The sequence below is a fragment of the Salmo salar genome, chromosome 10, assembly GCF_965601325.2.
Source record: "Salmo salar chromosome 10, fSalSal1, whole genome shotgun sequence".
Classification (NCBI taxonomy): domain Eukaryota; kingdom Metazoa; phylum Chordata; class Actinopteri; order Salmoniformes; family Salmonidae; genus Salmo; species Salmo salar.
Window position 1 is genome coordinate 23566983 of NC_138300.1, and position 26613 is coordinate 23593595.

The 26613-nt window shown below is 41.4% G+C and overlaps 1 protein-coding gene across 2 annotated transcripts in view; it reads left to right on the forward strand.

The window, feature by feature from the left end:
• The window catches only part of lpp2 (Lipid phosphate phosphohydrolase 2), a 31083-nt gene extending 4790 nt beyond the window's left edge, over positions 1-26293 (forward strand). Inside the window, exons 3-7 of one of the 2 annotated variants that reach the window (XM_082956562.1) lie at positions 21623-21774; positions 21953-22215; positions 22448-22505; positions 23599-23775; positions 24131-26293. In XM_082956562.1, the coding sequence (XP_082812688.1) occupies positions 21643-21774; positions 21953-22215; positions 22448-22505; positions 23599-23775; positions 24131-24280 (780 nt within the window). In that variant the 5' untranslated portion in view covers positions 21623-21642 and the 3' untranslated portion in view covers positions 24281-26293. 2 annotated transcript variants of the gene reach the window in all.
• The last annotated feature ends 320 nt before the right edge of the window (positions 26294-26613 follow it).

Genomic DNA, 26613 nt, shown 5'->3' on the forward strand with positions numbered 1-26613 from the left:
ATTTCCACATGATTTCTTACAAGATTTTGTTGAGGTTTAGTGAATGCTTTGTCCCAAATACAGCCTGAAGGAGGAAAGATTCCTAGAAATGAACTCTGTTGACTGTTTTATCTGGATTAATTGTTGGAGTAGAGGACCTTGTGCATTTCAGCTAAAATAACAACCCAATGTTTAGATCCCAGGACAAATTAGCTAGCAACAGCAAGCTAGCTAGCTCATTTGCCATAAATGTTTCATGCTTTTTTGAGTTTGTTTTGATATTTAAACTTGCGTGTCCTGATTGCGTCTGGTGTGGGTGGACAAAATCAACACGTGCGTGATGGCAGATGCACACGCGTGTGCGGTCTGGTCAGCATGTAAGAAATATTGACTTGTGCGTTGTAATTCCGTTACCAAAAACCCACATATCTTTAAGATATTTTCTAATTTCTCTCCCTCATGAGGAGGGAGGATAATTAAAGTTCACAGAAGTAACAGGTAAAGGTACACTGATCAGTTAGTGTCAATTTTGTTGAGTTATTAAATTATTAAAACTCAATACACGGGGCCTCCCGAGTGGCACAACGGCCTAAGGCACTGCATCGGACTGAGCTTGTTGTCATTGCAAACAATGTCAACGCTGTGCATTACAGGGAAGACATCCTCCTCCCTCATGTGGTACCCTTCCTGCGGGCTCATCCTGACATGACCCTCCAGCATGACAATGCCACCAGCCATACTGCTCGTTCTGTGTGTGACATCCTGCAAGACAGGAATGTCAGTGTTCTGCCATGACCAGCAAAGAGCCCGGATCTCAATCCCATTGAGCACGTCTGGGACCTGTTGGATCGGAGGGTGAAGGCTAGGGCCATTCCCCCCAGAAATGTCCGGGAACTTGCAGGTGCCTTGGTGGAAGAGTGGGGTAACATCTCACAGCAAGAACTGGCAAATCTGGTGCAGTCTATGAGGAGATGCACTGCAGTACTTAATGCAGCTGGTGGCCACAGATGCTGACTGTTACTTTTGATTTTGACCCCCCCCTTTGTTCAGGGACACATTATTCCATTTCTGTTATTCACACGTCTGTGGAACTTGTTCAGTTTATGTCTCAGTTGTTGAATCTTATGTTCATACAAATATTTCCACATGTTAAGTTTGCTGAAAATAAATGCAGTTGACAGTGACTTTTTTGTTGTTGCTGAGTTTATTTACTTTTAAAGGGGATTGTACTCACTAATTTTGCAACAATGTATTTTCCAAATTTAATGGTTAAGCTATCTATGCTTTCTTGGAATTTACAGGGCATAAATTAAATAAATAAAAAGCATAATAGTTGTTTTGATATTATTATAAATAGGAAAGGAGTAGATATTGCCATGCTCCAGGAAACTCATATGGAAGGATGATATAAGCAAAATAAAAAACAACTTCCAAGGTGACTGCCTTTTCTTCTGCTAATAATAAAACAAAAGGGGTAATTATTGTGTTTCGCCGTAATCTCAAGTTTCATATATTAGACCAAGGCAATGATCAAGAAGGAAGGATTGCCTATGTGAAATGCATTTTTTTCTGGCAAAGAAAAGTTTTTATTTCTGCATATGCCCCCAATACTCATGATTATTTGTTTTGTTCTTTTTCCAAAATACTTACAGGAATATCTGATTTCCATGTGGTCTTGGGTGGTAACTTGAATACTACACTCAATCTGACAATGGATAAAGCTAACAAATCGGGTACTGCACCACCAGCCACCATAGCGTTCTGAAGTATGGTCTTTGATTTTGCACTAGCAGATATATGTAGAGTGCATAATCCACAGCTGAAAGAATATTTAATATACAGTATGAGAATATATTTTTTATTCTGCTAGGCACCGATCATTTAAGGATCGATTACATATTACTTTATCACAGTTAGTGCATCTGTGCTGAACAAAAATATAAACGCAACATGCAACAATTTCAACGATTTTACTGCGTTACAGTTCATATAAGAAAATCAGTCAGTTGAAATAAATAAATTAGGCCCTAATCTATTACTTTCACATGACTGGGCAGGGGCAAAGCATAGGCCCACCCAGTTGGGAGCCATTCCCACCCACTGGAGAGCAAGGCCCAACCAATCTGAATGAGTTTTTCACCACAAAGTAGTTTTTTTCCCCCACGAGTGAGTTTTGCATATCTCTAACGTTCACCCCAGAGTGATTTTTTTTTTTTTTTATTTTTTTTTTTTTTTTTATGCACGTGATATCAGAATGCACTCACTGTTCCAAAATGTGATTGTTACGAAACAGGACAGTTAACCTGCATTGCCCTCAAACCAAGGCCTGCTGCCTGCTAAGTATCTATAGGCTGTGTTTCAACTTGTCAGTTTCAAATTATTTTTCTAACAAGTTTTTTTTATTTTCTAACAAAAGTTTGAATTGAGGTGTGTTCCTCTTCATTAATTGACATTTCACTGTTGTGGACAATTTATGTTTGAGGCTTTACTGAGCCGAACAAACTTCTCACTTCAACAAGAGCCCCAGCACTTCCCAAGTGTTTCCCCAGATCAAATATGAAGACATTTGCGCATCTCTAGTCAGAACAGGCCTTGCACTAACTTTTTCCTCCTGGCACATTTTCTAGCTGGCGCCCACATTACCTTTTTGTTTTCTTTACAAAGAATAACTTGACATGTGTGCGTTCCTGTCAAAATAAGTGCATTTTTTTCTGTATATTGTGTTGTTTATACTTGTTACATACCATATGCATGTATGGAGCATAATGCATTTACTGTTTTATTCAAATTTTTTCAAGTTCTGGTGACAAATCATGCATTCCAATTCTTGCATAGATTGTAATGGACACATGATGTCTAAAATACTTTTTTCAAGGTTATACTGATTATGATGAGCTAATGCTTAGCTATTTGCCAGCTATGTGTGGTGCCATGTTTGTTGACGTCATACAATGCATTCTGGTTGTCATGTAAGCGTCTGTCAGACAAGATGTTATAACAAAAACAAGGTGAAGGGATAGTTCACTCGACATCGTGCAGCCTAACAATGTATTAAGGATCAAAACATATAGCCCAATGTTTGTATCACAACTAAAGTTACATTTAATAACACTAAATTAAGCATATAGGAATACCTATTTCTTTAACTGCTCAACACAATAGCCGCATGTGCACACTCCCTCAAATCGTTGAGAAAATATCCTTTTTATTTTAATTCAGCTTTCTTCCATTGTGTTCTTCATACTATAAAATAATGCCACGGAATTCTAAGCAAGTCTGCTAAATGAACTAGTGTAGCCCAGAATATATACATAAATATATGGATGAGGGGCATAGGCAAGATGAAAAAGATGGTATAAAATATAGTATATACATATGAGATGAGTAATGCAAGATATGTAAACACTATTAAAGTGGCATTATTAAAGTGACTAGTGATCCATTTATTAAAGTGGCCAATGATTTCAAGTATGTATGTTGGCACCAGCCTCTGTGTTAGTGATGGCTGTTTAACAGTCTGATGGCCTTGAGATAGATGTTTTTCAGTCTCTCTGTCCCAGCTTTGATGCACCTGTACTGACCTCGTCTTCTGGATGGTAGCGGGGTGAACAGGCAGTGGCTCAGGTGGTTGTTGTCTTTGATTTTTTTGGCCTTCCTGTAACATCGGGTGCTGTAGGTGTCCTGGAGGACAGGTAATTTGCCCTGGTGATGCGCTGTGCGGACCGCACCACCCTCTGGAGAGCCTAGTGGTTGTGGGTGGTGCAGTTGCCGTACAAGGCGATGATACAGCCCGACAGGATGCTCTCAATTGTGCATCTGTAAAAGTTGGTGAGGATTTTAAGTGACAAGCCACATTTCTTCAGCCTGTTGCGCCTGTTGCGCTGTTGCGCCTTCTTCATCACACTGTGTGGGTGAACCATTTCAGTTTGTCCGTGATGTTTACGCAGAGGAACTTAACTTTCCACCTTCTCCACTGCTGTCCCATCGATGTAGATAAGGGGGTTTTCCCTCTGCTGTTTCCTGAAGTCCACGATTATCTCCTTTGTTTTGTAGACGTTGAGTGAGAGGTTGTTTTGCTGACACCACACTCCCAGGGCCCTCACCTCCTCCCTGTAGGTTGTCTCGTCGTCACCAACAAGCGGCGACTGGGGGGGGGGGGGGGGGGGGTACTATGGTGTTGAATGCTGAGCTATAGTCAACGAACAGCGTTCTTACATAGGTATTCCTCTTGTCCAGATGGGATAGGGCAGTGTGATGGTGATTGCATCGTCTGTGGATTTATTGGGACGGTAAGCAAGTGGGTCTAGGGTGACGGGTAAGGTTGAGGTGATATGATCCTTGACTAGCCTCTCAAAGCACTTCATGATGACAGAAGTGAGTGCTACGGGGCGATAGTAATTTAGTTCAGTTACTGTTAAGGGATTTTTATGTTTGAATATAATGATTAAATAATTCTTCCCTGAAACTGAACTATTAGGGATATGGTCTATATAGCATGTAGAATGAGTAACTAAAGGGTTAAGCATAAATCTGAGGTTGGACTGTGAAAGAGAAGAATGTGTGTCTGTGTGTTTAAGTAAACACCAAGAACTGTTAAACTGTGGTTGACCTGCCCTAGCTTGAACTCTGAGGGTTTATGATATGAGAGGGAGGACCCCTCAAGGTTTCCCATTCAACCAGAATCTTACCAATTCCGGGTTGCAGACTGAGTATTTTTATTGAAGTTAACATTGAGAACATCATTCTCTTAACAGTTACCTTTGCTTTCTTGGGTACAGGAACAATGGTGGCCATCTTGAAGCATGTGGGGACAGCAGACTGGGATAGGGAGAGATTGCATATGTCTGTAAACACACCAACCAGCCGGTCTGCGCATGCTCTGAGGATGCGGCTAGGGATGCCGTCTGGGCCGGCAGCCTTGCGAGGGTTAACACGTTTAAATGTCATACTCACGTCGGCCACGGAGGAGAGCCCACAGTCCTTGGTAGCAGGCCGCATTGCTGGCACTGTATTATCCTCGAAGCGGGCAAAGAAGGTGCTAAGTTTGTCTGGAAGCAAGACGTCGGTGTCCGTGACGTGGCTGGTTTTTCTTTTCTAGTCCGCGATTTTCTGTAGTCCCTGCCACATACTTCTTGTGTCTGAGCCATTGAATTGCGACTCCACTTTGTATCTATACTGACATTTTGGTTGTTTGATTGCCTTGTGTAGGGAATAACTACACTGTTTGTATTTGGCCATATTCCCAGTCACCTTTCCATGGTTAAATGCAGTGGTTCGCGCTTTCAGTTTTCAGTTTTGCGTGAATGCTGCCATCTGTCCACGGTTTCTGGTTAAGGTAGGTTTTATAGTCAGTGGGTACAACCTCTCCTATGCACTTCCTTATAAACTCACTCACCGAATCAGCGTATACGTCAATATTATTCTCTGAGGCTACCCGGAACATGTCCCAGTCTGCGTGATAAAAACAATCCTGAAGCGTGGATTCCGATTGGTCAGACCAGCATTGAATGGTCCTTAGCACGGGTACATTCTGTTTGAGTTTTTGCCTATAGGAAGGGAGGAGCAAAATGGAGTTGTGGTCAGATTTTCTGAAAGGAGGGCGGGGGAGGGCCTTGTATGCATCGCGGAAGTTAGAGTAGCAGTGATCCATAGTTTTGCCAGCACAAGTGCTACAATCAATATGCTGATAGAATTTAGGTCGCCTTGTTCTCAAATTTGCTTTGTTAAAATCCCCAGCTACAATAAATGCAGCCTCAGGATATGGTTTCCAGTTTGCAAAAGGTCCAGTGAAGTTCTTTGAGGGCCGTCGTGGTATCGGCTTGAGGGGGGATATACACGGCTATGACTGACCGAGGAGAATTCTGTTGGGAGATTGTGAGGAATTCTAGGTCAGGTGAACAAAAGGACTTGAGATCCTGTATGTTGTTTCAATTACACCATGAGTCATTAACCTGTTTGGCGCAGGCATGCCGCTAGCGACCCACCTCGACAACATCCGGTGAAATTGCAGAGCGCCAAATTGAAATTACAGAAATAGTCATAAACATTCATGAAAAACAAGTGTTATACATCGGTTAAAAGATTAACTTCTTGTTAATCCAGCCACTTTGTCAGATTTCAAAAAGGCTTTACGGCGAAAGCATAACATGCGATTATCTGAGGACAGCACCCCGCACACAAAAGCATACAAACATTTTCCAACCAAGGAGAGGAGTCACGAGAGTCAGAAATAGCAATAATATTAATCACTTACCTTTGAAGATCTTCATCTGGTTGCAATCAGAAGGGTCCCAGGAACACAATAAATGGTTGTTTTGTTCGGTAAAGTCCCTCTTTATATCCCAAGAACTCTGTTTTGTTGGCGCGTTTTGTTCAGTAATCCACTGACTCAAAGGCAGTCAAAACATGCAGACAAATACATCCTAATAGTACCGCTAAAGTTATCTAAATAATCGATAATATTTCAACCGGACAATAGCGTATTCAATAGAATGGAAAAACAACGAAGGGTGCACACGGTCACGCGCGCAAACCAGTACTGCATGATTCTACAGTCCCCTGACAGAAAGGTCTCATTCTTCTTCATTGTTCAGAAATCAAGCCTGAAACCATGTCTAAAGACTGTTGACATCTAGTGGAAGCCATAGGAACTGCAATCTGGGCCCTAACCAATTACATAGTCAATAGGCATTCAATGGAAAACCACTCACATAAAGAAAATCCCGCTTCCTGGATGGATTATCCTCAGGTCTTCGCCTGCCATATCAGTTCTGTTATACTCACAGACATTATTTTAACAGTTTTAGAAACTTCAGAGTGTTTTCCATCCAATTCTACCAAGTATATGCATATCCTAGCTTCTTGGCCTGAGTAACAGGCAGTTTACTTTGGGCACGTTATTCAGCCGAATTTCCGAATACTGCCCCTGTCACTAAAAAGTTAATCATGAAACATACACACACGCCCTTCTTCCCAGAGAGATGTTTATTCCTGTCCACACAACGTACCAAGAATTCAGGTGGCTGTACCGACTCCGACAGCATATGCCGAGAGAGACATTTTTCTGTGAAACAGTATGTTACAATCCCTGATGTCTCTCTGGAAAGCAACCCTTGCCCTAATTTTGTCTACCTTGTTATCTAGAGACTGGACATTAGCGAGTAATATACTCAGAGGCGGTGGGTGGTGTGCATGCCTCCGAAGTCTGACCAGAATATTTATTGTGAAGGTGTTGGCTATATTACATGGATTTATTAGACGTTTAAAAAATTCAGATGTTCCAAAGGTCTGCATCAATGGCTTGTAGGAAGCCAGGAGATGCTAAATGTGTTTATGTTCATTAACGGTCAAATACCGTTAGACAGACCAGTTATTTGCTTGACAATCATCTGCTGGCCAAATTCTGAGACCATCACAGCCCTACATGGGACCTACATTTTGTTTATATTTTTGTTCAGTATAGTTCAGAAGGTGGAAATTGTACATACATGCAAACTTGTGCAAATTGTCTACAACCAATGCTCCAAATCGTGCCACAAGGTGGAGATTTAATCTCACACTCTTAAAAAATGTGGATTTCTGTAATAAATTCAGGTATGATTTACATTACTTTATCCTTAAAAGAGTCTGTGAATGATGATAGATTCCTGTGGGTTGCCAAAATGGGTTCATTGGTTAAATGCAGTGGTTCGTGCTTTCAGTTAAAATAGCATTTGCTTCTGGTTTGAACAAGTAAAAAAATTAAAAGAACTGGAGTCCACTTTATCCTTACTAACTCGATAGTCAAAATGAATGTCTCGCCTAGACTAAATTTCTTTGTTAGCATGGTTCCTTTGTCCACGCCATTAGGGTACTGGGAAAAGATTCACAGTTCAGTCTTGAATTTTATATGGAGAGGTGAATGTCCCAGAGTTGAAATGACTAAGAACCAGCAACCTAAAGGTTTTGGGGGTCTAGATGGAAGATGTACTATTCTCTGCCTTAATTTCCTCTACGTTTTGCTGTTTATTATATATACATAGTCACTTTACCAAATGACCTCGACTAACCTGTACCCCTGCACATTGACTCGGTACTGGTACCCCCTGTATATAACCTCGTTATTGTTATGGAATGTTCTTGTAACTTTTTCGGAAATATTTTCTTAACTCTATTTCTTGAACTGCATTGTTGGTTGAGGGCTGTTGTATTCGGCGCATGTGACAAACGATTTGATAATAGGAAAAACATTTACAATTTTGGATTAACCAATGTATATATTTTCAAATACATTCAACTTGAAAGTTTTATCACAAAATCGAATTGAAATCTTTTTGACATCAGAGCAATCTTGAGGGAATCTTATTTGAGTCAGAAAATGATATATGATAAGGTAGGCTCTCTGCAAATTTTTACTTTATAGCTTATCAAACTCTTAGAAAAAAATCTAAACTAACTGATATTGGCACAAGAGGGAGGGAATGTTGGAACATAACTAACGAAATTAGTTAATGAAAATGTACGCTTAATCCATTTTTGACATTTTAGTCATTTTAGCAGACGCTCTTATCCAGAGCGACTTACAGTAGTGAATGCATACATTTCATACATTTTTTTTTTTCTGTGATGGCCCCCCGTGGGAATCGAACCCACAACCCTGGCGTTGCAAACACCATGCTCTACCAACTGAGCTACAGGGAAGGCAAAACCATTATAAATGAATGTATAGAATTTATTATACAAGACAAAATTCACAAATTATACAGCAGAGTCATGTCTAAAGTGTAAAACTAACAATGACTAAATAATCCATGCCTTCTGGGAATGTTATAAAGTCCGAACGTTGGCTGTCAGAAGTATTACAATGTAAATGTGCTGTTAATCCGTCTGTCTGCATATTTCAAGACATTGCATATGAGTGAGTTTACCTGATGGGTTGGACGATATTTTTCTCGTCAATCATCTTAAAAAAGCGTATACTTAACCAATCCTCCATTGTTAACGCAATGGGAAGTTCAAATTCTTTATTATAGTGGGTGATATTATCCAAAAAATGTAAAGTGTGTGGGCGATGGAGAGAAACAAAATGGTGCAGTTTGAGGCAATGTGGTGTAAAGTGATGTGGGCGCTGGAGATCGGGGTGTGGGTCTGGGCAGGTGTAATGCAGTTGATGTTTGCATGTATATGTTTTATATTGTTTATAAAATATTAAATAAAATCAATTTGATGTTAATGTGTACCGAAGGACCGGACTGGACCAAATCTGAACCTATCATAGATGTGAAACATACAAGTTTGGATAGCACATTACAGTACAGCTGTATTGTTACTGCACTGTACTCTGTGCTCTGCTGTGCTGTCCAAACTTGTGAATCCACTTCACTTACTGTAGTCCAATAACCAAAAGAGATTGTTTCAAAGTCAAGGTGCCATTTCGTAGCTGACACCACATTCTTTCTGCAGACATCTTTGGATCTTAATTCGTAGCTGATATGAAAGTTTTTGGAAAACGTGGTCGCATAAAAACCTCAGGGAGATTTGACTGTAATTCCATTACCAAAGTTTGCATCTGCACAGTTCTTCCACAAAATAAATGTTTTGAATATTTTCAGTGGAAATTGTTCCAAGTAATCCAAACCACTTAGGTTTGTAAAATTTTTCAAATCAATAGTTTTTTTGTTTGGCATATATTTTAAAGTGAAAAAAAACGGAGTCAAAGCGTAATTCCGTTATCCTGGAGTTGCCCCTAGGCTATTGCTTGCTTATTATGAACGTGCCTCACACATACCATACAATTTACAGGAGCCTAGTATTTTTTATTTGTGGAGTACGGACAATATTTTCCTATGCTGTCGCTCCCTCTCCTTGATAGGCTGCTGTGCAGTGAGTGCTCTGCCACTGCAAACATTGGCGAGTTCTTGTTTCAGCAACTCTCGCTTCGATATGGCAGCATAACTATGAAGATTATCACAAATAGTAGGCAGTCTAAAGCAATAGTTTCAAACAACTTAAGGAATAATAGAGCCATCTGGCTACTTTTCAGGCAGATCTAGCTTCAGTAGGGGAGAGTAAACAGCATAAAGCCATACAGGCCACACATCTAAAATACATGTAGAAAATATATCATAAAAAAAAAAAAATAAACACTAATGAATATTGAACCATTATCAGGCAATAAAACACGCATAAGTCTATACAGGACACACATCTAAAATACATGCAAGAAATATTCAAAAGCACACCAAATAAATCGTAAACCATTCCAGGAAATAATAGGTTTTTGGAGCAGATTATAAAGAACATGTTCTGAGAATAGGCCTATCCCATTTACATCCCTGCTAGTGATAACGCAGCTAGCAAAAAACAAGCAAGTCATCAGATATTGAATTACCTTGTATTCGGACGCACACTCTTGGATTTCGAAGATAATTATTTGCCCCCGTGTATACAAGGCAGCTCTGTTGTTGAATTCTTCACATCAGGCTTGAACGTCCTTGTAGGATGTAATAATTTTACTTTTTCCACTGTTATTGAATCACAGCGGTAAAACTACAAAATTCTAATCTTGGAATTTTGTGACCGCAGCATTTAGGTCTGTATAATTTGCATATTCAAACCCAATGCAAATAAACTCCATTGCTAGAATGTTAAAGATTTCACACCCCAGGGAGCTGGGTTTATATTGTCGTGATCCCTTAACATGTGACGCGCTTGATGTTTGACAGCAGTCAAACTCTGATTACACCCACACACCATGGCTGTTATCGTTGTTATCGTTGTTATTGGTTGTGCATCGTTCGTTGATAATTCTCATTCCCATGATGGGCCTTTTCCTGCTGCACTGACTGGGTTTGAGCTTCCTGAAACTCTGTAAAATCATGCAATGTTTGTTTATGGAAATTTGATATGCATCCCTAGTTTCCTCAATAGTTAGTTTGCCCAAAATCTCTCAAAGAATGTGCCTCTTTTCCACATTCAATGCCTTTTCAAGGATATTGAAGCAGCTTGACAGGCCAGCTGCTTCAATACTGAATTACTTCAATATGAACTCTGGCTGGGCATTTAAAGTGCAGGTTGTGACAATGAATCAATAATAGTGAAAATGTTCCAGTTATCTGAGGTGAAGCTAAATAAATACATAGATTGTTGTCATTGTCAAAATCCAACAATCATCCACTCTGACTTCCCCATTATTATTTAGCACATTGCCCATGTCATCCAGGCCTGCTCAGTCCCTTTGCATGAGTGTGGTTGGGGGGCTATGATAACTGTAAACTGATAACTGCACTTACCATTGACAGACTATGATTTCGTGATGGTCTGGCCTTTGGCGGCATATTCCTGCCTTGTTTTTTGTGCAGTGTGGTCAAAGGTAGATGCCTATAAAATCAGTTCAATATTTGCTTAAACCACATCAGGAGACTACTTTTAAGGTCTGGAAACATTTTTATAAATTTCTATTTTTGGGTGTAGTTTCCCTTTAATTCCAGTGTGCACCTAGCAAGAGGATGTTGTTTAGTAGTGTTTTTTTGTAGTGCATGTGATAGTAGAGTTTGCTAAACAAATACCCACTGGATTGATGCAAATAATCATGATATCATTCTGCCAGTAAGCATAGGCTACTTTGTAGTTAACATTTAATTGAGAAGGTTTTTGGGAAAGCCTTTCCATCTACCAGAATACTTTTCATTAGCATCATCGCTAACCGCTACGCAAAGTAGTAGACGGGCTCACCACACAGACGGGGAATTCTCATTGGCTCTTCAGAAAGTTGCAGGAAATACGAACCGCTGATGCATTCTTACGATAAACTTGGCCAAAATGTATTCATTTTCATTATATTTAGTTGATTCCCTACTAAGTTGAATACATGTTTTTTATATTGTTGAATTCCATTTTAATGTCTGGATTGTTGATTACGTCCATGTTCTCCGCATCGCAGATTTTATAGGGCCCCAGAGAGGAGAGCGCAGAATAGGTAATGCTGTTGGGACCTGCTCCAGAGCAGCATCCCCAGTCTTTCAGGATATTATCCATCCCACCATGGGATTCTTCCAGGAGTGAGAACATCAGACCGACTGCTACGTAGAGAGAGTCTCGCTGGCTCACCAATCCTCCTAAAGCCCACCATGTCACAAGCCTTGGCTTAAAATCTCTAGGTCAAATTTCGATGACCCACCTCACCCCATGCACCCCCCAAAGAAAGGAGAAGTAAGTCAAATCCATGCTCCTGATCCTAACAAAATAGTTTTTAGGCACGGAACACACCAGTTATGGTGTGGCCTTAGTTAAACCACAAAAATGTCTTAATGCATTCCACTACCCAATTCCATAGCAATACTATGATGGCAATGTTTTTGCTGGCTTTCCCATGGGACATAAATTGTTAGAGTTAAGAATAAAACTGAATCACTACAATGGTGTGGGGAAGTTGATATAAAGGGAGTGTGCAGTGGTGTGGTCTGTAGTTTAATTATTAGAAGGTTACTGTGAAGTGTGAATGAATGGTAACAAGCCAGAACCGCAAAGAGCTGCTAACCATTCCCCAGGGTTAGCTCGCTGCATGGTCTCTCTGCAGGTGTGCTCTCAGACCAGGACTCAGGCTGTGTTCTCTTCAGCTGGCCCTGGGGTTAAAAGGACCCTGCTGCTAATGCCTAGGGGTTAGGTTGAGTTACCACGACAACACAGTTCAATTAAAAGTAGAGTGGAATCATTGGAACTCAATTCAAGTCACAAATTATTATCTTTCCAGTTCTCCATGTCAGCACTTGTTAATTGGTCAATGTAGTGGGGTAGGGGTACTTACATTTTTGGAATACCCTGGAACCTTCAGTGTTCAATTTCGGACAATGACGAGTGTTTTTAAGATTATGAAACAAAAATTCACAAAAGAACCTGAAGGTTTGCAATTAATCATTTGTTAATAAACGTAGGCTATTATTACGTTTAAATTACATTACACTATGTGATCACAGAGCAATAAAGCGGGTAATTGCTTATCCTGCCCAGTGCCTAGCCCAGGTCAAACTATCAACAGCTGATGTGTTCTTAAAGGCCCAGTGCAGTCAAAAATGTGATTTCCTGTGTTTTATATGTATCCACACTGAGGTTGGAATAATACTGTTAAAAAATGATAATGCCCTGTTAGTGTAAGCGCTGTTTGAAAAGGCTGCTTGAAATTTCAGCCTGTTTAGACCAGAAAGAAAGAGTTCCAAACCTGTCTGCCAATAACAGCTAGTTTTCAGTTTTCCCCTCCACACTCAGACCACTCCCAGACAGTCCTGTCAAAATTTGTGTTTGAGAAATTGCTCTTTGCTAAGAAGCATTTTTCTTTTTTTGTTGAAAACAATCACAGAAAGGTAATTCATTGTTACCAAAAAATGATTTGATATTGAGATAAAAACAGCTGCATTAGACCTTTAAGGTAGGTGAGGTGTGTGATTAGTAATGACAAAGAGGCAGGTTCAGAGTCACTAGTTGGAGGCCTCACAAGCTCCCTGCTTTACAACCAGGGAACACCCATGCCAGGATTTCACTGTGGGATTAGATGTTCCTAAAACAAGACGCTATGCTTCAGAGAGATTTATTTTTCTGTCTATGTCTTAGATGGTCTCAGCGGCTAGTAAGTCATCTATAGTTACCTGTTTTGTGCGATACTCAAATATCTGCCCTAGTTTAAGCTTGAGTTTGACATTTAATATAGGCTCCTCACTCCCACCACTCTCACCCTCTCCCCCTTTCTCTCCCTCTCTTCTGTCTGTGTAAACCTACACTCAGCACAAATAGACAGTGGGTGTTGGCTTATTGCACAGAGGAAGGGCTGGCTTTAACTTCTCCCTGTCTGAAGTTGTCATAGGTAGCACTACAAAGAGGTCAGCGGAGCAGAATAGCATGGTCTACTATAGCTGTACTCTATGCACTCCGTTTCAGGCCATATGCATCGCTGTGTGCTGTTTCTAATGAATAAGGTGTATTCTGAGCAACGTAAGATGACTAAATTGCCTCCCCAGCAAGGCAGAGGTTACACTCACCACACACACTCTCCAGGGGGTTATGGTTTTTTCCTGCTGGGATTTGTATTCCCCTGTTGTACACTAATCAAACACAGAGACAGCTGAGAGGACAGAGGATATGAGGGAGTGTATGACTCAGAGTTGTGTTAGGTCTCCACATCCATACTACTGGACCCCCAGGGGCTTGGCACGGTCACTGAGGAGAAACGAGGAGGAATCATCTGGTTTACCATGGGACTTGGGGAGATTTGCCATGTTTTTTTTCTCTCATACTCAAAGGCACAGCATTGTTAGGCAGAGTATCCTTGGCAGTACCAAGGAAGTGAGTGCAGGACAGCAAAGGAAATGCTGTGCTATCAGTGAATGACTGTGTGCCTTCTCCTTTGATGAATACCACAAGGGGAACTTTATGGCATTTCATCTTAGTGCCATCTGTAAGGAAGCTTTTCTATTCATGTTAAATAAGATTTGACTCAATAAAATGTTCCCATGTTCTTTGACCTGACTGCTCTGGAGTTTCAAGTGGTTGAAAGAGGCTTGTGAAGGAAACTATGTAGCTTGTCTCTGGGGATTCAGGATTCTCATCCAGTTGGGTTGTGAAAAGGCATTGTCATGAGTTCTCAAACTGTTTCCACTCAATGAGAAATGCACTGATGACAGCACAGGAAATGGTTATCCCAAGGCAGTTATGTTATGGAAGCTGAAGATATTTCAATAAACAGTAGAAGAGGTGGACAAACACCCTCAGATGGGTTTGTGTGGTGAAGTATTGGAACATAGATTTCACAACATAGGACCATATAAACAGCATCTACATTTTAGGGATTTAAAGTTTTTTTATACCATGAGCCTACTGTACTAATATATCTAGCTTCCAGATGTATAATCAAAATATGTGTGGCCTGGCCTATTTGTTTGATCTAACAAAAGTCAGACTATTCCCCAGACCAGATTTAACTACCCTCCATCTGCACTACTTGGTGCTCAGAATGCGTAAATGATGAGGAGAGCGAGACAGAAACAGTGGGATTAGAATGTAAAGGGTAGCAGGATTTAGTGTGACTGACAGGGGAAGTTCGGCATTCCTCCTGTGAATTAGGTTTTACGCCCAGCACATACCTTCCACATTAGTCAGTCTAGCCAGGGTCGACTCAGGTGCTGGGAGAAGGACCCTGGTCCACACACTACACAGTGGGTGAAAGAGAGAAATAGAGAGAGTATTGGCATGAAGAGGAAAGGGAATAGAGATGCACTGGAGGAAGGAGAAAGAGAGTAGAGGCACTGAATGAGAGACAGAGAAGAGTGGCTGGAGAAAGAGTCACAAGATGACCCTCGCAATGTGGAAAGACAGACCATCCAATCCCAATAAAGCAGAGAGCGTTCTAGCACATGGCCCAGCTGTGACCCTGTACCTGTAGGAAGGCATTCTCTCCCATCTGAACCAGTCAGGTCAAAAATAATCGGCACAAAGGACAGTGAAATCCCAGGCTGGATGTTTTAATATTTTTGGCCGGCTGTCCATAAAGCAGTGCAGGTTCCACAGAGTAAAGGCAGGGACAGGCCTGGTCTATAGTGCAGTGTCAGTGAAGTATCAGGTGGAGAATGCTTTTCTAATTAAATCAGTGGTCCAGATGAGATGGGCAGTACAATGATCCAGGTGTTTGAGTCCAGGCTCTGACCCCTCCATTAGTTCACTCGGGGGCATGAATTTACATTTAAATTCCAGTGCAAGATTTGAAAAAGAGCAATGTCTTTTCAATGAAGACTCTTTGGTTATTTTGCTGGAAATTGTATTCCCTTCCTGAATTGAAAGGGCATTGACCCCAATCCTGCCCTCCACTGTGCAGAGAGAGAGAGAGAGGATGTGAAGAATTTCAGTGGCTCTTAGCTTCCAGTAAGATTGTGGCCAAAATCATCCCATGTAATCAGCTGTCTAAAAAAAGCCTGGCTCCATTCAGACCTCTATATTTACAGAGTGTGAGAGTGTGGGAGGACACTTGGATTGAAGGAATGACCGAGAGTGAATGAGATGGAGAGACTAAATAAGAGAATGAGGGGCACAAAGGAGGAGAGAAATTAGTGGTGTGATGGAATAGAATTCATTTCTGTTGCTCAGCTCAGAGAGGCCAGGTAGCTTAAGCCCTCTCTATCGCTTATGCATATCCAATGGCATTGAGCAGGTGCTGGATAGCTTTAACTTAAGCTTTTGTTCCATGTTTGAGTCTAAACCCTCACTTGTCTTCAAGAGTAATTTCCCTTCCCTCTCTCTTGTATTTCTGTTCCCCAAGACCCCATTTTAAGAAGCATTGAAGATGATTGTGAAGGTAGAGGAGAAAAGGGAGCATTAGCTTCTCAAAGTGTGACTAAAAGCTATTCAAATGGGATTCCTTAATCTGAGGCAGGAAATGTGAACTCCTGCTTCCTGTGACTTCAAAAGGCCTAAGTATGGGCTCAAATAGGAGATCTTTCACAGGCAGCATTCCCAGCAGGGCCTAATTTCCTTCCAACTGTAGAGTCAGGTGTTTTCATGGAGCGAACACACTCACCTTCAAACCTGCTTTCCTCTATTATTCTACCTTTTCCTGTGAGGACTTTCATTTGGTCTCTTAAAAGACAGTTTCCTTCTTTCCTCCTGTAAAGATGCAGTTCTTGAGCACTGTCAATTTGGGCGGTGAAATGTTCTTGTGGTATCCTGGAGACCTATTTTTGTCTGTTTTTGCCTGTCAGTGTGGCTGTGTTTGTTTGTGTCTATCTGTGTGCATGTTTTGGGGCTCAGAGGCTTGGAAGTCTCATATCCTATGTAGAGATTTATTAGACATCCCTACTTCACAACACCAGACTAGATATTTATATTGAATTTTAGATTTGTCTCATCTGTTAAAAGTCATGTCTGCAGTATAAATGCAGCATAATGAGTACAGAATATAAAGACTTACATAGCCTAAGAAGCCTAGACGGGGTCGTTTTAAGCCAGCTGCACTGCCTACCCCGTACACCATGGCAAAGCATTCAGGGATTTATACCCAATAAACTCTAATGGCAGTGTGAAGGAAATTATGGTTGCCTCTATATCGAATGAAGCGCTAGATCCAAAATTGAGATAGACTATATGCAACTTTCATGCATTGATATTAATGGAAGAGTTTTGCACAAATATTTGAGTTATGTTTGCTTGTCTCAGATTCAACCCTGACTCTCTCCCCTCCTATGTGTTATTGTGCTCTGCCCTGAAACTTGTTACTTTTATCTATTTTAAAATTACATTTCCTCCATCTTTGACATTCCCTCCATCTATCAGCTTATTGGAACCAGTATTTCAACTTCCATTTTCTTTCATAATTTGCATCACATTTTTCTCTTACTTCGCCACTACTAATGGTCCTGACCGACTACTCTGTAAGATTGTCTTAAAAGGATTGCAATTGCAGCACGGATTTTGTTACACAGCATCAAGCACAAACAAACCATTTTAACATAACTTCCACCATGCTGGAGGTCCAGACCAGTGTTCAGGCTCACAGTACTTGCTGTATGTATTCTAGGTTTACTCATATGGGCTATGCAAACCAGACACAGGCATCAATAAGCCTTGAGTTTTCCAGCATTTCGATTCTGTTTTCAATTGCCTGCAAAATGTGAACATTCCTACCAAATAGGATTTTGTATTTAATGGCTGTGTGTGGAGACAGATTTCATGTCATTCTGTCTAAAACATTTCCCACTGTACAGTAATGACAGCCTTGCACACAGTAGCCCTCAAGTTTGTTTTTATTAGACATTTATGGCCATGTATATTCCTGGTAAATATTGTTTTTCTGAATATATTAGAGAATTTGACAGCTGGTGCCAATCCAAAGCAAGATACATTATGAAAGATCAAGAATATGTTGTAGAAACGTTCAAAGTGACTTTTCTGATGAACTCAGAAGTGAAATGGTGATGATAGTTAGTGTCCTCCAGAGAGCTCATAAGCCTATCCTGATTAAGTTACACTCAGCTCAGATGTTTGGAACAAAGCAATGGCAAAATATTTCTCCAGAAACCAAACGCATGTTATCGTGGACACTGGATCTGGGGGAGATGGAGGAATAGTCACAATAGCTAAGAAACAGTAACCTCTTGTCCTCCACTCTTTCTCTGATTCGCTTCCAGCACTGTGTGGACTTGGAGGAGGAAAAGGAAGCTGGAGACATTTGTTCCTTGACATTCCGGTGTGATTCTGTCTGACTTTGCCCATGCCCGCTAGAGGCAGGATTTTGGGCCAATGAATTACCATTCAAAAGCCTCATCACACTTGTCCCACAATGTCCCTGCATCCCCTCGGGATGTTATGGATGGCCACATTGTCTTATGGCACCACTTGACAGGATGGAGGTGCTGAGGGCCTGGGGGCATTGAGACTTATTCTGGGGTTCTATTCCCTCACAAGGCCTTCTTCCACTGTGTAAACACCGCCACAACAGCTCTGTACTGGTGGGAAACATGGAGTGGCTGGCAGGTGGGCTACAGCTGCTGGTGTTGACACACACGCTAATGGTTGGTGCTGGTTGGGAACAAAGGCTTGCCACTTGGTTATATATGGAATATCAGCCAGTTAAGTGGCACCTGTTTGGTGGTGACACCGTCTGTGGTGCTCATAATGGTGGGTGCTAGCATTTACATGTAATAAACATACATTTCTCTTGAACTAATATCAGAAGGCTAGCAACGCAACGGACCATTTTTGTAGATGTACAGTGCCTTCATAAACTATTCTCACCCCTTGACTTTTTCCACATTTTGTTGTTACAAAGTGGAATTAATTATGTTAGTATTGTGGAGTAACTACAATGTTGTTGTTGATCCATCCTCAGTTTTCTCCTACCACAGCCATTTAACTCTGTAACTGTTTTAAAGTCCCCATTGACTTCATGGTGAAGTCCCTAAGTGGTTTCCTTCCTCTGCTGCAACTGAGTAAGGAAGGACACCTGTATCTTTGTAGTGACTGGTTGTATTGATATACCATCCAAAGTGTAATTATTAACTGTACCATGCTCAAAGGGATATTCACTATCTGCTTTTTTTACCCATCTATCAATTGGTGCCCTTCTTTGTGAGGCATTGGAAAACCTCCCTGGTCTTTGTGGTCGAATCCGTGCTTGAAATGTACTGCTCGACTGAGGGACCTTACAGATAATTTTTTGCGTGGGGTAGAGAGATGGGTTAGTCATTTAAAAATCATGTTAAATACTATTATTGCACACAGAGGGAGTCCATGCAACTTATTATGTGACTTGATAAGTATATTAGTACTCCTGAACTTTAGGCTTGCCATAACAAAAGGCTTGAATACCTGCACACTGACTCGGTACTGCTGCCCCTGTATATAGCCTTATTATTCTTATTGTGTTCTTTTTTATTATTACTTTTTATTTTAGCCTACTTGTTAAATATTTTCTTCTTCTTGAACCGTCACTGTTGGTTAAGGGCTTGTAAGTAAGCATTTCACGGTAAAGTCTACACTTGTTGTATTTGTCGCATGTGGCAAATAAAGTTTAATTTTAATGCTTATTGACTAAAGACATTTCAGCTTTTCATTTTAATTCATTTGTAAACATTTCTAAAAATAATTCTACCTTGACATTATTGTGTGTAGATCAGTGACACAATCTCAATTTAATCAATTTTCCGCCTGTAACAACAAAATGTGGAAAAAATCTCTGAAGTGACTGTAGCTTTTATGAATCTCATCTTCTATCTCTAGTTGAGGTTTCTCTCTCCAATGTTTGTCTCATTGTGCGTTTTGTCGTGTCTGAAACCTATTAGCAAGGTTAGACGGAATGACACAGTGTACAATGATACGTCTTTATCTTGTAGCCATTTGTTCATTCTCTGAGGAACACAAAGGCTCTAGTATTTACTGTTGTCCTTGGCATCCTCCACACAGCCAATGGCTCTCTTTGTTTAGAGGAGAAGGGTGTCAGTTAGTTAGTAGGCACATTTTCCGCATAGCCATACAAATGTAACCAAACAATGCTGTTCCTCATCTCATGTGAGGTAGGAATCATGTCAACCAGACCACACATTACATAGATAGAGGTAGATAGATATAGCCTGTTCTTCTCTAAGCGTATTCCTTGTCCAAGTGAATGTGTCCTCACCACCTGAAATGTAGTTTGTCCAGAACATTCCCTGCTGTGCAAATGTGTTGACTTCTTGGCGGCAAACCAATCTATGATTGCCAGCCTGCCAGGGACAAATGAAAAGGACTGCCATGCTTAGACCGGAGTTGTACACCCATAAGCTAGACAGATGTCTTTAGAGAGCAGAGAAACCCTGCCGATTTAGAGCCTCAGCTTTACTCGCACTGTCTAAGATCCAACATGATTATTTTCATCAGTTAGCGTCTCAGTGTGGCATCGTTCTCCTGGTTCTATCTGTTACTCTGCCTGGAAACTGGCCTGGAACTATGTCATTAACAGATGTGCTTCAGAAGGGAGGAGGGGTGGGAGTGAATGACAAATGTAAACTTTTGAAACTACATTTTTTAGTCTATGTAGTATTTTTCTTTCATTTAGTATGCAGACTCATGGCATTTCTATACGCTCAAGGCTGTCTGCCATGCTGGGTAGGGCAGCTGGCTGGAGGGTTTCAGGGTGGGGAGAGTTCACACATGCCCTAGGTCTTTGTTCCACTCCTGGTTTTACACAAAAGACCTCCAGGCTTGTAGGAGAAGAGAAAAAAATACATTCCTAACAGTTGTGCCAATGAGGTCTTTTTCACATATCTGTTTTAATTTGCAGACTAGGAAGAGCATTATTCATTAAGTTTATCAACAGGAACTGCAGTAACGAACGCGTAATGCCTTCCTCATGGTGTGTTTGTGGCTTTGCATCACACATCAGATATGTCCAGAGTGTGTGTGGTTTGAGACGTTTCCGAACGTCTCAAGGCCATTTTCCATCCACTCAGTAACTTTGAGCGGATATATTTGAGCTTGTTTGTGCACACCACCACATCAGTCAGTTTTCTAAGGAGGTGCACTGGGGAGGGGTGTGTGTGTGTGTGTGTGTGTGTGTGTGTGTGTGTGTGTGTGTGTACACATCTGAGTCTACTGTTTGTTTTTTAATCCCTTACTGTGCGGATGTACTATGACATTTCACAACCTACATCAATGTGTGCTGAGCTCTGATTTGGTATGCGGTGCCTTTCTGAGCTATGAATGTGGTATATTTTCAGGACAGCATTGTTCCACTGAAAAAGGTCTTAAGGAAAGGAGGAAAAAATCTACTCAGAAAACCTTGAAGAAACATTTAACCTCCCAGATTGAATAGTGATGTAATGTCTGGGTTTCTGGAAATTGAAAATATCTGTTATTTCAGAGATGGAATGCTCCCATAAAATCTTTGTATGTTAGCTTGGATCAACAGCATTATCATCAGTCATTCGCGGTGTACTTTATCACCCTTTATTATAGGAATAATCAATGTTGGTAGTTGAAGTGAATTAATGAAAGAAGAAAATAAAATTCACATCCTGCTGGTTCAGGTGCTGGAAGGAAAAAAGTGTATGAAATGATGTCATCAATGGGAGCATATCAGTGTTGCGAGCAATTATAAAATTCTCTGTTGAAGTGAATTAACGAGTTGCCTGTCGTTTTTCTCTTCTCATAGCCGCTCTGCCCTTCCTCATCATGACTGTTGTGTTCCGGCCCTACCTGAGGGGTGTGTACTGTGATGATGAGGACATCAAGTACCCCCGCAAACCTGACACCATCACCCACGGCTTGCTGGCTGCAGTCACCATCTCCTGCACTGTCATCATTGTGAGTCCCTCCCTATACTTTCCTCACTGACACCTAGGTGAGCTAAATAACATCTGACCTCACTGATTCCCAGACCAGTCTCATAAACAGCCGTTTCTATAAGCAGCCAGTGGACCAGATATTAGCTGTCATATTGGAGTGTTGGATGTCATTTAAGCCTCTTTCTCTCTTCCAATAGATATCATCAGGAGAGGCCTACCTCGTCTACAGTAAGAGGATCCACTCTAACTCTGAGTTCAACGGGTACGTGGCGGCACTCTACAAGGTGCTGGGTACCTTCCTGTTCGGGGCAGCTGTCAGCCAATCACTGACGGACCTGGCCAAGTTCTCCATCGGACGCCCTCGGCCCAACTTCATGGCCGTCTGCAACCCCAAGGTCTGCAAAGGCTACGTGCTGGAGATCAACTGCACCGGCAATCCTCGGGACGTCACTGAGTCCAGGTAGTTACTGAAGTAGAGGGTGTCAGGGAAATATTGTTGATGTGTACATTGCTCAATGCAAGTGGTTAGTGCTGTACTGGAACCAATGCCTGCATACGCTGCAGGACTAGAACCAGGGTTAGTGACCACTGCTTTACGCTGGTAGAAACACACAGAATATATCAACTGTAGCCTCCACAGCCATGACAGAAAAAGGTTTTAACAACATATTTGTTTTCGCTCTATTTTCCAGGCTGTCCTTCTACTCCGGCCACTCCTCCTTTGGGATGTACTGTATGCTGTTTCTAGCAGTGAGTAAACTACACACACACCCTCATATTCAGCAGTCTCAAAGGGAGTCAATTGATGCAATGCCTCTCCATTTGAAACAGGATTAATGGGGAAAATATGAAATGCAGAATAGGACAGGATAGACAGAGAGGGATTGTGCACATATAAGGGCAAGTCAGAAGTTCAGCTGAGGAATTTGGACACAAAGGCTAATGCCCTGCTAGACTGGACTGTTATTGACTGGAGATGAAGGCCCGTGTTCTGTTTCTGGTAATCCAGTTCAAGTGTGCTGGGCCTTGTCTATGGACAGACGGAGCAGGCAGGCGCCTCGAGCAGACGGCCGGTCCTCAATGCCAATCAAAGCAATTAGTCACTCATTCCCTCTGCTTTGTTTGGTCATGTCACAGGCCCTTTGATGTTCCCTAGTATACGTGATTCATATCTCCATGTCCCTACAAGTGTCCTACAGTGTTGAATGCTGAGATAGAGTGTATGTGTGGTAGGGGGGCATGCATGGATGCCAACTAACACACCTACTGCGGCAGGAGCCTGGTAGCAGCCCAGAGAAATGAGCGCGCCAGATAGACATTCTGGCAGCAACTCTCCTCTTCTGTGAAAAGGGTTTTCAGTCCGTAGGCATAAATTAGATCAACATTCAACACCTTTTCATGCTTTATGCGATTCTAAGCATACTATATCTGTTTTTGCTCGGGAGTTGATTTAGTATGAAAAGGCAAACTCTTTAAAGATACATTCTTGCCTTTTTAAATGTTTGTCTACATGTACTGATGATGTGATGGTTAGCATTGTGAAATAGCTAAACAACATGCTTTCATATTACATAGCCAATTGAAGAATGGACTTGCACACTGTTTACATGAAAGAAACATTTACTAACAAATGCTGTGTTTCAGACATTCATTGAGGCATGATCGTAGGCTTAGTGTAACTGGGGCCAGTTTACAGTCAAATAACATTGCCTTATTTGGTAAGATGGTTCACTACTACACAAAAACCACAAATGACCTTAATCGGCAGTAAAGGCAAATTGTCTACAAAAACAGCTCTACTTATGAGAGAACTAAAACATCTCCTCCCTCTCTTTCTCTCTAGTTGTATGTCCAGGCGAGGCTGAGGGCTAAGTGGGCAAGACTCCTCCGACCCACAATCCAGTTCTTCCTTGTGGCCTTTGCGGTTTACGTGGGCTACACCCGCGTGTCCGATTACAAGCACCACTGGAGCGACGTTCTGGTGGGCCTCCTCCAAGGCGCTCTCATTGCCATCCTCAACGTGAGTGTTGCCTGCTGGCTTTTTATTGTTCCTACTTCCCTGTTTTGATTGAACCTCTTTCAGCAACGCCTTTTGGAAGTCTCAGAGACGTGGGGGATACATATTGAAAAGCGAAGCCTCGATTCGTATTTCAGACTACTGTATGCAATTAGGGACTCCCAGACCCAATGTTTTATGATGTCTCTGGCCTGGTTAGAGAGCAGGAGGGGTTATGCAGCGCACTGTGTGTTCCTGTCAGATGTGGAGCAGCTGCATGGTGCCCTCCACAACCAGACATATACAATCATACTTTCTAGCCCTCCCCTTGGTCCTCTCACTTTGTCTGACCCACACTATGTCCCCCTTCTCCTTACAGGTGCGCCACGTATCAGACTTCTTCAAACAGCGTCCTCCCCGCTGCTCCAGCCAAGAGACGGCTGAGAGCGAGGAACTGGAGCGCAAACCCAGCCTGCAGATGGCAGATGCAGAGCACAACAACCATTACAGCTACCCAGGGCCTGTGTGAGAGGGGCCAACCCAGGGGCCCCCAGACTATGTCAACCACTCTCACCACAAACTCCCACAAACCACTGGGCTGAGTGAAGGGGCTGCACACAATACCAGAACCCTCTATGGCCTGAGTGCACCAGCCACATTCTGAAGACATGACTCCCTCTCCCCACGAATGGGAGAGGACTTTTTTTTGTATCATGGTTGATGTTCACAAACATTTTTTTGTATGTTTTTAACTTTTTTTTAAACTTTATTTTACACAATAGATTAGGAGAGAGTACCAAACATTCACATAAGAAAGAAAGAAAGAAAGAAAGAAAGAAAGAAAGAAAGAAAGAAAGAAAGAAAGAAAGAAAGAAAGAAAGAAAGAAAGAAAGAAAGAAAGAAAGAAAGAAAGAAAGAAAGAAAGAAAGAAAGAGACCGTTCTCTGATGAGATTAGTTTTAGTGCACCTTAGTCGGAGGAGTAATCTGAACTTCAGTGGAAGTTTGGGATTGATATGTTGAATGTTTCACCTATGTTTAATGGAGTACAGAGAGAAAGAAATGTTGATGATGATTGTGTAATCTTTCCTTGGATGTTCCAGAGTGATATACCACTAGATCACAAACAATCACTGCAAAAAATTGGCATAAAGATTTTAGAATTTGGAATTTAGAAATTCAGCTTTTAGCTAAGCCATTCTGGCTTCTCTATTTTTTATATATAAATGTTTTAACAGTAACATTGCTCCTTTGGTATGAATTGAAGGTATCTGGAAGGGCCTTCTCATTTATTTTCTATTATAAACTGGGTGGTTCGAGCCATGAATGCTGTTTGGCAGAAAGATGTCATATCAGACCATATACCACGGGTATGACAAAACATTTATTTGTACTGCTCTAATTATGTTGGTAACCAGATTATAATAGCAATAAGGGGGGTTTGTGGTTTATGGCCAATATATCACGGCTAAGGCTGTATCCAGGTACACTGCGTTGCATAGTGCACCAGAATAGCCCTTAGCCGTGGAATATTTGCCATATACCACATCCCCTCGTGCCTTATTGATTAATTATAGATTACTTTATTCTCAAGGTTGGAAATGTCTATTATACCAGCGCTGTTCAGCTATTTTGCAATCACGATCACCCCTGTTAGCCACTATGAGCCACAAATACTGTATCTTCTAATATTGTGACATTTTTCATACTGCATGGAGATTGTGTGTAAATATGCATGTAAGTATGTTTTTTTTCTTTCTCACATGTACATGTTCTGTGGCCCATATCAAACCAGTGCCTTCTTGGACTAGTGCCCTTTAAGATTGCCACAAATGGATCAGATTCCAAGTTCACAACACAAACCAGATGCCTTAACATGAGCCTTTAAGGGTTATAATGATACATCTTACCATTCGAGTCGTTTGTTGCAAGCTGGTAATACTGTTCTGTGCAAAGTTCAAAGATTGGACTGGACTGATTGAGCTAATTTGTGAAGAACTGCTCCTGTACACTGACTGTCCGGCCTGGCCCTGCTTGGCACAGGAGGACTGACGACATATCAGTCAGCTGGTAGTGATTGTGAGGCTCAGAGAGCTGACTCTGAGAAGTGACCTGTGACTGTGGAATGGCAAGGGCTTCCTGCGGAGACCTGGTCCCTACAGACTTCCAGACTTTTAAAGACTGCTTTGAATTCCAGAAATGAGAACCACCTGGAGCAGCTTCAGTGAAGTGTTGTTGTGTAGTGTCTCAGCTGTGTATTACAGAATCCCCAGACCAAATTTACCCATGAAACAATGGTATGAAAATGTTATGGTGTTTGAGTCACCTCCAGGTTTCCATCATAAAAGGCCCTCGGTTAGCCTTGTTCTGGGTGGTGTGTGTTTCATATGTAATCAAACTATTTCCATTAGGATTGGTGCCTTCGAATAGGTCCTGGTTGGCCATTCTCAGTATGTCAAACATTATGCTGTTCTGTACATTCATCTAGCCGTAGCTGTTTATGTATACACAAAAGGATTCTAAATAAATACCAAATATACATAATGTTTCAATGTCATATTTTCATATTAACTAAACAGCTGTGTCCAACTGTGACCTGTCAGGAAGCTCTCTGGGTAGCTTTCATCAAGGTTTAATCTTAGATTTATGCATAAGCTTGACACATTATTTGTCATGCATTCCATTCCACATGAAATAAGTTTGCATTCCAATGAACTCATTCGGTCATTATGTAATCAAATAATTAGATGCCACGCTGGTTTCACTCTTACAACATATTTCACAAGTATGGGATAGGTGGTGGGGCTTGTGAGTTGTCACATTGTTTCTGAGTGATTTAGATCGTGATGAGGATGGTATAATAT